General features: G+C 44.0%; 1 protein-coding gene across 1 annotated transcript; it reads left to right on the top strand.

The window, feature by feature from the left end:
* The first annotated feature begins 2,942 nt into the window (after positions 1 to 2,942).
* On the top strand, positions 2,943 to 5,772 carry tomm6 (translocase of outer mitochondrial membrane 6 homolog (yeast)). Its single transcript, XM_059950067.1, has 3 exons — positions 2,943 to 3,100; positions 4,443 to 4,550; positions 5,498 to 5,772. Exons 1-2 carry the CDS (start codon positions 3,003 to 3,005, stop codon positions 4,537 to 4,539), a joined length of 195 nt encoding a protein of 64 aa, XP_059806050.1. The 5' UTR covers positions 2,943 to 3,002; the 3' UTR covers positions 4,540 to 4,550; positions 5,498 to 5,772.
* Positions 5,773 to 11,280: the final 5,508 nt, after the last annotated feature.

The following is an 11,280-nucleotide window of genomic DNA, read 5'->3' as shown; positions in this document are numbered from 1 at the left end:
GACAACAAATCCTTCTTCTTCTACTTCCTCCTCTGACTTTTAATGGCGGTTCGCAGCCCAACTTAAAGGTGCATTCATTCCACCAGGTGGTCTGGAGTGTGGTGTGGAGAGTTGGGAAATAAAACCCCTACTAGCTCTTTATCAAATGAAAACTAAATTTTACCCCAAATAGCCCTATAGATTGTAAATAATGAAAGACAATAGTCTGAAAATTAGAGTAACTTCCATAATTTAGTAAAGTTTTTAAATGAAAACTAGTGCAGCCTGCATTTGCTTTCTTTCAATCTTGTATGCGTCACATTGTAAAAGAATGTGTTTAGCTGTTTCATAATGATGACAAAATCTACACACCCAGCAAGATAAAATTAAGCATAGTATCCCCAATTCTGAGTCAAGTCAATATAATTCCTTTCCTTCTTGTCTTACCCCCTTTGAACCACTGCACATGCCATCTTTTATACTCCCAGGGTGCCCAGAATTGGAGATGGGCTTCATTGCGCCCGTAAGCCAACCGATGGGAAAAGAGCACTGCAAACTTTAAACGGATGGAAGTGGCTTTCAAACAGAATAAGCTACATCTGCAGAAGACACTCTGGTGAACTATACTCCATACTTAATGAATGTTTGAATCAATGCCAAACAACGCAAATTTAAGGTGAATGGAACAAAGACTATTTCTTATCTGTACAACAACACACACAAAATGCTGGTGGAATGCTGCAGGGCAGGCAGCATCTATAGAAAGAAGTACAGTCGATGTTTTGGGCCGAGACCCTTCGTCAGGACTAAAGAAGAGATAGTTTCCTCGTGTTTGAGTTCTTAACTGTACATTGAGCTAAAACTTTTATTTAAAGCTTAATTGATTTAAAATTAGACAACTTCATCTTCAAGGCAATTTTTTATCTCTAATTCCCCACAATGATCAAACACTAGTTGGCTAAAAAAATCATGTCATTCTCCACAATGAAAGCTTTACTTCTCAACTTAAAGTCCTTAATTCAAAATTCTTTCAGAGATTGGATTAAAAAGCTCAAATTAAATTTAACTGATTCAAATTTAAATACATTTACCCAAGAAAGACTACAGATGTTGGAAATCCAGAGCAACACACAAAATGCGCGAGGAACTCAGCAGGTTGGGCAGCATCTATGGGGTGAAATTAATTCAGCTTCAGCTTCACTGGGGCTGGTGTTCCAAAAGGGGCCAAAGGGGGCAGCAGAGAACACCAGTGTGACACGTGATGGTGGAGCCCCCCCCAGGATGATTGACGTGGGACAAAGATAAATTCTGCAGATGCTGGAAATCCAAGCAACACACACAAAATGCTGGAGGAACCCAGCAGGTCAGGCAGTATCCATGGAAAAGAGTAAACAGTTGACGTTTCGGGCCAAGACCCTTCTTTTTTTTGGACTGAAAAGGAAGGGGGAAGATGCCAGAATGAAAAAGTGGGGGGAGGGGAAGGAGGCTAGTTGGAAAGTAATAGGTGAAGCCAGGTGGCTGGGAAAGGTCAAAGGCTGGAGAAGATAGAGGTGAGTGGGCAGTAGGAGAAATTAAATTTAGAAAGATTGATCCATATACTGGGTGTGGAGCTGAAAGGCTGGCACAGGTTTAAGGGACATTTGAGATCCCAACGTCACAAAGTATCAAAGCCAAAAATACCACAAAAGGATCCCAAAATAACAGAAAAAAAGTAAAGAAATAAATCCTCTGGCAACCAAACCAATCCCTTCATTCAACTTCACTCAAACCCAACTCTGAGCTGAACCACAACTTACAGATTCACTTCAAGGACTCTACATCTCCTGTTGTTGATAATTATTCCTTATTTATTATCTTCTTTTATCTTGTTGTATTTGCACAGTTTGCTGTCTTTTGCACTTTGGTTGTTTGTCTATATTTGTTGTGTGTGATTTTCCATTGATTCTAATGTGTTTTCTTTGTGAATGCCCGCACAAAAGTGAATCTGAAGGTGGTAGATGGTAACATATGCATGTACTTTGATGATACATTTACTCTGACTTTCAGCAGAACAGTGATTAACTAGTTAAAAGATACTCATTAAAGACATTAGATGACAACACCTCAGTCGATGAATCACACACAACAAGGCACTGTTTCCAACCACTTCTGAATCCTTCAATACAATACAATAACCACTTAACATGCGCCATGAGTCCTGACGAAGGGTCTCGGCCCGAAACGTCGACAGCGCTTCTCCCTATAGATGCTGCCTGGTCTGCTGCATTCCACCAGCATTTTGTGTGTGTTGTTGTTTGAATTTCCAGCATCTGCAGATTTCCTCGTGTTTGCTCGAACATGCACCATGACGCTTTTTTCTACCACCGAACTCAGACGTAACCCAATCACTTACAACCTGGCCAGCTTCACGGTGAGGAGCAGACACAACGTCCATGCTAGCAGGAGGCATGAAGGCCAGTGGTTCAGCGCGGTTGGAGTTCGGGGTCCTGTGTCCTGTCAGCGGCTAGTCTGGGAGCTGATACCAAGGATCGAAGCCCCAGGGTCGACTGAAAGCCTGGAGGTCACTGCCCGCTGGCTGAAGCCTGGAGACTGGGGACTTGGAAGCCTGCCCTGAAGCTGGAGGACTGTCCAAGTGTGAGGTTGGGAAGGAGGATGCTGCCTGATCTACTGAGTGTGTAATGAGGCGATCTGAATGAACAGTATGCAGGACAAGCATACGTCACAATAATAAACCAACTCTGACTCCAACATTTTGTGTTTGTGTTTCTGCAGGGTTTCGTTTTCATGGAAGTGTGAGCTTTGCAGCAAACAAAAGCAGAAAAAAAAACAAACGGTTGGAGGAACTTGGCGGGTCAGGCAGCATCTATGGAGGCGACGTCTCCAGAGCCAACAACAGAACAGAATTTCAGTTCGAGCCGGAACCAACGTTCGAGCTCTGGTGTTCTAGCCGGCTCGCATCCCGGTGTGACACCGCTGCTGCGTCTTGGGTGCACGGGCTTGGTGGCCCGCCATCACACGAGGAGATGGCGCCGGGGAAGAAAGACGAGGCTGCGGACCGGGGATGGTTGGCGGTGCTGAGAGCGGCGGCGGCAGTGATGACCGACAGGAATGATTTCCGCAGGTGGGAGGGGAGGGGATGGGGGAAACCAGTCTGCAGGGACACCATCTTCCTCTGCCAATAATCGGATCATCCTGGACTGCCTTTTCATCTATCCCCACCCTCTCATGTAACCCTTGTCCTTCCTCTACCCTCCCCATCCTCACACCCTCTCAATCCCTTTTCCATCTCCATAACCCCTGCCCTCTTCACCTACCCTCCAATTCTTACTATCCTTCCTCATTTCATGTAAACTCCTTCATCTAGTCCGAACTTCCCCACCCCATATCCTCACCTTGTCCAATCTCCTCCTCCCTCACAAATCTCCTCGCACTTCTTTCATCTTCCCCATCCACCTTCCCGCCCTACCCATCCATCCTCCTCTCCCATTCATTTCTGTCTTCCACATTCCCCTGTCTCTCCCTCAGGCTCCACCCTTCCACCAAATCCTTGGTCCTTCTACCCCCTCTCTCACCTGCTCCCCCCAGTCTCCACTCTATTGAGTCTACTATGAACCGTGAATGGTCTTGGTCCAAAACGGCGACTGTTCTACTCTTTTCCATGGATGCTGCCTGGCCTGCTGAGTTCCTCCAGCATTTTGTGTGTGTTGCTCCGGATGCCTTATGCTTTTTCCTTCTGTAACACCCCTGTGCACTGATTTTTATCATCTGCAATCAGTAGACATTGAACAAATTTAGACTGTTGCCCCTTTGCAGTTAAATTAGATCTTAGAACGGTACAACCTTTCAACACCACAATATTGTGCCAACTTTCTAACTTAGTGCAAGGACGTAAAGAAAGCTTTTAACACGTTGGTCTTCGTAAATCAAAGTATTGGGTACAAGACGTGGGATGTTATGATGAAGTTGAATAAGATATTGGTGAGGCCTAATGTGGAGTATGGTGTGCAGTTTTGGTCACCTACCAACAAGAAAGATGTAAATAAGGTTGAAAGAGTACAGAAAAATTTTACAAGGTTGTTGCCAGTTCTGAAGACCTGAGTTATACAGTGATACTACAACAAGAAGCCATGGGTTAAGGGTGAAAGGTGAAATGTTTAAGGGGAAACTTCTTCGCTCAAAGGGGGGTGGGAGTGTGGAACAAGCTGCCAGTGCAAGTGGTGCATGTAATTTAGATTTCAGCATTTAAGAGAAGTTTGGATAGCTACACGGATGGGAGGGGTAGGGACATCCATGACCTGGGTGCAGGTTGATGGGACTAAACAGTTCAGTAGTTCAGCAAAGACTAGATGAACTGAAGGGCATGTTTCTAGGACTCAGTCAATCTAAATCTTCCCTCTTACACTACCCTCCATTTTTCCATCAGCAGAACAATTCCAGCTTATTCATTTCCTCTTTCCCAACAGGAACCTAATTGTAAACATTGGGCTCTTTGCTGTGGGAGTTTATATCGCCCGAAACCTTTCAGACATCGATCTAATGGCTCCTCAGCCCATTCAGTAGATGAGATCTCGGTAAGTTCTCCAGCTCTGCTGTCCTCTGCAGTGTTAGCGATGGGCTGAGTAATGGTGAGAATCTCGTACTCTCAGTCACTTCACGCCACGGAAACCCGCATAAGCACTGGCCTGATGAGCCTATAAGGCTCAGGATAGACTTTAACTAATAAAAGTCATGAAATTTGTTTTTTGTTTGTGACAGCAGTACAGTGCAATACATAAAATTACTACAGTATGTGCAAGTCTTCGGCACCCTAGCTATATATTTGTGCCTAAGACTTTTACACAGTACTGTACTTGATAACATGCAGTGAAATGTTGCATCAGTGACCAGTTCAGACTGAGGACGTGCTGGGGGCAGCCCGCAAGTGTTGCCATGTTTCTGTTATTGACATAACACACCTACAATCTACTAAACCTAACTCGTACGCCTTCGGGATGTGAGGAATCCAGAGCACCTGGATAAAACACGTGCAGTCACAAGGAGAATGTTCCAACTCCTAACAAACAGTGGCAGGAACTGAACCCCAATCGCTGGTGCTATCTTAAGTGTTACGCTAACCATGCTACACCAGAAATATTTATTTTACGAACATTAGTCCATTTTGCCTTCGTGGTGATCTGAAACATGGTGACAATCTGTGAAATTGAACTCAAGCTCAGATTGAACTTTCTACTGCTATATTTAACAATGTGTCCTATCCTTCCACACCTCCTCGCTCTCCGTACATTTCTTTGATTTTAGCTTGCATTGGCGATAATTGCAGCTGCCCACAGCACATCCTCGGACTGCATCAGTCATTGACCCAAAGCACGTCTCCCTGTATGTTTCGGTGTATGTGTGATAAACGAAACTAATCTTTAAAACAGCTTTTGCATCCGTCTCTGTCTTGTTGCAATTAGATGTTCTTTTCCATCTACCCTGTAACCAGCTGTACGTAATGATGTATGCGCTTCATTTCCAGACTAGGGGGCTTGGCAAAAGCTGGAAGACTACTATTGCCAAGGGCCTGCTACAATGATCAAGACCACGAGCAGAATTACTGCAGCAGCATTTCTGGGGCCTTTGTGTAATGGACAGACAGACACTACTGTTCCAAATGAATGGAAGGGATAATCAACAATTGCTTCTTTTCCCCATCGACAATATTTTAAGTTATCACAACACTGACTGCATCCTCAATGTTATTAGCTCCTTAAATTCATAGGGAAACTATTCAAATAAATCAACTGAAGCTGACTCTCGTTTGTAACTCGTGCTTGATAAGAAAACGTTGATGCTTGTGGGACATGATATATGTATCTGTGATTTGTTAGTACTTTATGTAAGTATAATTATAATCCAGATCAACAGAAAGAGCTGCTTGCACTATTAAAAAGCAGTGACCTCTGATGCATTGTGGGAGCTTTGGGTGCTGACCACAGGGGCTCATGAGAATTGTAGTCTGTTTTTACTTAGTTTGAAAATTGAGTCATAGTGTGATAGAGCACTTCAGCCCCATTGGTCTGTCCTAACCAAGGTGCCCGACCAAGCTAGTTCAATTTGATCGCATTTAGATCTTATCCATCTAAACCAGGGTTTCCCAATCTTTTATTATGTCATGGACCAATACCATTAAGCATGGGGGTCTTGGGAGCCCCTGCTCTAAACCTTTCCTATTTATTCAAAACATTTTAAGTTTGTTAAATGTCATTTCCTGTACACGTGTCAAGGAGAATAAAATATTTGTTACTCCAGGTCTGTTCAACACAAAAAAATACAAATGATAATAAAAACCCAATAAATATAAATACTTAAGAGAAATTGTATACATTGATTGATTGTCCATGAAGTGACACTATGCACAGGAGCGTCCATACATAAAGTGACTGACAGGAAATGATAAAGTATTGGTGGTTGTGGTGTGGAGGAATGGGTGACCGGGCAGAGGTGTTGATCAGTCTGGTGGTCCTAGTGTGGATGCTACGTAAATTCCTCCCTGATGGGAGTGGGACAAACAATCCATGGCCAGAGTGGGTGGGATCCTTCATGATGTTACTGGCCCTTTTTTTTTTGGCACCTTTTTGTATCCATGTAGTTATGCAATATAAATGAATGTATTTTAAATGCTGTTATTATAACTTCTTCAGCCACTTCCACAGGCAGCTTCCTCTCTCACCTTAAACCGGTCTATGCCTGGTAGTTTTTATTTTCCTTTCCCTGAGGAAAAACAGTGAGCACTCATCGTACCTGTGCCTCTCATTGATTGAAAGATTAACTTTATATGTCACACGTACATCGAAACAATACGTCGAGAAAATGTATTGTTTCCATCAACGACTAACATTCTGAGGATGTGCAGGGGTGCAGTGTGGTCGTGCTGCCGGGCGCCAGCATAGCCTGCCCACAACTCACTGACCCTAACCCGTGCACCTTTGGACTGTGGGAGAAAACCCACAGGGAGAATGTACAAACGCCTTTCAGACTGTGTAAGGAGTTTTTACATTCTCCCTGTGGCAGGAATCGAGCCCCAATCTTACAGCATTAATCCAATGCTACAACACAGTGCTGCCTCCACATTCCTATCTATCGGACAATTATTTTGGACTGAGGACCAAAGGGTTATTATTATCCTACTGATGATGTGCTGCTGCAGAACTAATGCTGCTCGGTACGAGAGGAACCGCAGACAGAGAAACTGAAATCTGCTCGGCTCAGAAACCAATGGTGCAAAGCAGCGGCGGGAATTCAACTCCGATCACTGATCATGCGGAAATGGGGCAAGCTTGATGGGCCAAATGGACTAATTTGCTCCAATATCTTATGGTCTAAAGCATTGGTACACTATGTGCTGCTATGTATTTTAGACATGGGACTAATGCTGGCAGTAGAGGAGTGGAGGGACGTGGGTAAAGCATCCTGTAATCTTGCATTTATTTTCTCACTCATCTGAGCAGTTTGCAAGTTATCCTGACTGCACCTCATAACCCTTCCACCTCATGCTTTCCCAGTCAAATCTATTCACAGGAAGTGGCTTCACAGGCAATTCCAGCGTCTTTAATTCCCCCTGCACTGGGGTGGGGTGGGGTGGGGGGGGGTGTAAAGAGTTAACAGCATCTGTGGGACCGAAGTTGCATAAAGGACAGAGAAGGTGAGGACAATGGACCAGATGGATTTTCACCGCGATCTTTGTGGATGAGGCTCCCGAGATTAGTGTAAATTCCATGTTTATTTAATTACAGTAAATTCCCACTGATACACCATCTGTTCGGAGATCCCAATAGCTTGGCAGCTCAAGGATGTGTGCTTAGCCCACTGCTCTACTCTCTCTCTCCACATGACTGTATCTAGGCACAGCTCAAACACCATCTTTAAATTCACAGATGATGCCATTATTGTTAGAAGCTCAGATGCAGTGAGGGAAATAGGCATAGAAACATAGAAAACCTACAGTACAATACAGGCCCTTCGGCCCACAAAGCTGTGCCAAACATGTCCTTACCTGATAATTTACTTTTGGTTACCCATAGTCCTCTATTTTTCGCAGCTCCATGTACCTGTCCAGGAGTCTCTTAAAAGGCCCCATCGTATCCGCCCCCACCACCGTCACCAGCAACCCATTCCACACACTCACCACTCTGCATAAAAAACTTACCCCTGATATCTCTTCTCTGCCTACTTCCAAGCACCTTAAAAACTGTGCCCTCAAGTGCTAGCCATTTCAGCCCTGGGAAAAAGCCTTTGACTATCCACATGATCAATGCCTCTCATCATCTTATACACCTCTATCAGGTCACCACTCATCCTCTGTCGCTCCAAGGAGAAAAGGCCGAGTTCACTCAACCTATTCTGATAAGACATGCTCCCCAATCCAGGCAACATCCCTGTAAATCTCCTCTGCACCCTTTCTATGGTTTCCACATCCTTCCCGTAGTGAGGCAACCAGAACTGAGCACAGTACTTCAAGTGGGGTTTGACTAGGGTCCTATATAGCTGCAGCATTACCTCTTGGCTCTTAAAACTCTATCCCACAACCGATGAAGGCCAATGCACAATATGCCTTCTTAACCACAGAGTCAATCTGCACAGCAGCTTTGAGTGTCCAATGGACTCGGAACCCCAAGACCCCTCTGATCCTCCACACTGTCAAGTGTCTTACCATTAATACTATATTCTGTCATCATATTTGATTTGACCTACCAAACTGAACCACCTCACACTTTTCTGGGTGGATCTCCATCTGCTACTTCTCAGCCTATCTTTGCAATGTCCCGCTGTAACCTCCACAGCACTCCACACTATCCACACAACACCTCCAACCTTTGTGTAATCAGCAAATTTACTAACCCATCCATCCACTTCTTCATGAGGAAATCTGCAGATGCTGGAAATTCAAACAACATACACAAAATGCTGTGTTCCACCAACATATTGTGTGTGTCATCCACTTCTTCATCCAAGTCAAAACAGATCCCTGAGGCACACCACTGGTGACTGACCTCCATGCAGAACATGACCCGTCTAAAACCACTTTTTGCCTTCTGTGGGCAAGCCAGTCCTGAATCCACAAAGAACCCCATGGATCCCATGCCTCCTTACTTTCTCAATAAGCCTTGCATGGGATACTTTGTCAAATGCCTTGCTAAAATCCATATACACTACATACAAATACTCTCCCCTCCACAGATGCTGACTAACCCACTGAGCGGATAATATATCAGTATTGTTGAATGGGAAAGGAGACTCGATGAGCCAAAACGGCCCAATTCTACTCCCATGTCTTATGGAGATATATCATGCCTGCAACTTCCAGATGCCCTGATCAATGGGCCTTGACTTTCAGGCCTTGCCAACTTCGGTCTTCGGCTTTCAGGCTTGAGCATTGACCCCTGGACTCACCCATCAAGGTTTGGCCTTGAACTCAAAACTTGCACAGGCTTCTGACGCCAGGACTCATTGACCTGGAAGTTGTTGTCCCTGGTCCAGACTCACAGGCAACGGGCCTCGGACTTCCAGGCACTCCAACATCAGGCCTCAACTTCCAGGCTCACTGACTTTCAGGAGTCAGCAATGCAGTTGGAATGACTGGAATAAGGACTTTCAGGAAATTAGGGAACTTAACATGCACAGACATCAGAATTGGCTTGGATTTTTAATAGTTCTCCTTGCATAAAGGTGTACGACTCAGTTCTTAAAAGAACGTATTCATCCAATTTTGTAGTGCAGTTGTTAGGGAGCGGAACAACAGAGGAAAACTCCTAGGGACAGTGAACAGGTTTCAAATTTCCTATATTTCTGGAACTTTCCAATAAAGGAACACTGATTATTCGACACATATTCACACCTAGTGGTCTGTACTTTGGGATCTTGTTCTTTCCAAGACCACCAAAAACAGCACTAAAACTGACTCCTGAATAAAATAAGTAGAATATAAAGCTAGAAACAAAAAGCTGCAGAATGCCGGAGGAACTCAGCAGGCCAGGCAGAGGAATGAAGAGTCGACGTTTCACGCTTGAGACTCATCGTCAGGTCTTGGTCAGTTTTTCACACAGAGTGAAATGCGTGGAATGTGCTGCCAAAAGTGGTGGTAGAGGCCGACACATTAAGGATATTTAAGATAAGTACATGGATGATAGAAAAATGGAGGACTATGTAGGAGGGAAAGGTTCGATTGATCTTGAAGTAGTTTAAAACAGGAGGTCTGTATATACCGGCTGTGTGGTGAGAAAAACACAACAGTGCCACTTTCACCTCAGACGGTTGATGAAGTTTGGCATGAGTCCCCAGATCCTCAGGACTTTCTACAGGGGCACAGTTGAGAGCATCCTGACTGGCTGCATCACTGTCTGGTATGGGAACTGTACCTCCCTTAATCGCAGGGCTCTGCAGAGAGTGGTGCGGACAGCCCATTGCATCTGTAGATGTGAACTTCCCACTATTCAGGACATTTACAGCGACGTAAGTAAAAAGTGCTCGAGTGACCCCAACCACAAACTGTTCCAGCTGCTATCATCCGGGAAGCGGTACCGCAGCATAAAAGCCAGGACCACCAGGCTCCGGGACAGCTTCTTCCATCAGGCCACCAGACTGATTAATTCATGCTGATACAATTGTATTTCTAAGCTATATTAGCTGTTCTGTTGTACATCTTACTATACATACTATTTATTACAAATTACTATAATTTACACATCGCACATTCAGATGGAGACGTAACAAAGATTTTTACTCCTCTTGTATGTGAAGGATGTAAGAAATAAAGTCAATTCAATTCAAACATTGCATGCCAAAAACCTTTACTGTGTTGTAAGTTGTACGTTCTAACATGAAGAATATTTAGAAAAACTAATGACATGCAGTGTAAGTTGTTACCATGGAGATGAGAGACAATCGAAGTAGAATAAATGCTTTCGAGACAGGCATTTTATTACTGTTAAATTCTAAAGTTGTACTCTTTATTTTTTTTCATTAGGAACTTTTAACTTACAAAACAATAGATGTAGAAAGACAAAAGTTTAGAAAAATCATTTCTATTTAAAAAAAAATCAGATCACAGGATATGAAATCCAGATTGGTTGACATACCAAGACAGTACAGGATTGCACCCTGATTCAATGTGCTGTAAATACCAAGCCACATTTGCTAACACACAAAGTGCCCTAATCTAACATTTAGAACCCGCTACTGAACATCCAACATAACGATACAATCCACGCGCAGCTCCAGCCACTCTCCTTGCTACCACGTGCCTTCAAAGGGCTCATGGCA

This window comes from Hypanus sabinus, chromosome 25 (genome assembly GCF_030144855.1).
Source record: "Hypanus sabinus isolate sHypSab1 chromosome 25, sHypSab1.hap1, whole genome shotgun sequence".
Taxonomy (NCBI): Eukaryota; Metazoa; Chordata; class Chondrichthyes; order Myliobatiformes; family Dasyatidae; genus Hypanus; species Hypanus sabinus.
The sequence above is the reverse complement of the archived record's forward strand: the minus strand, read 5'-3'. Positions and strand labels throughout refer to the sequence as shown.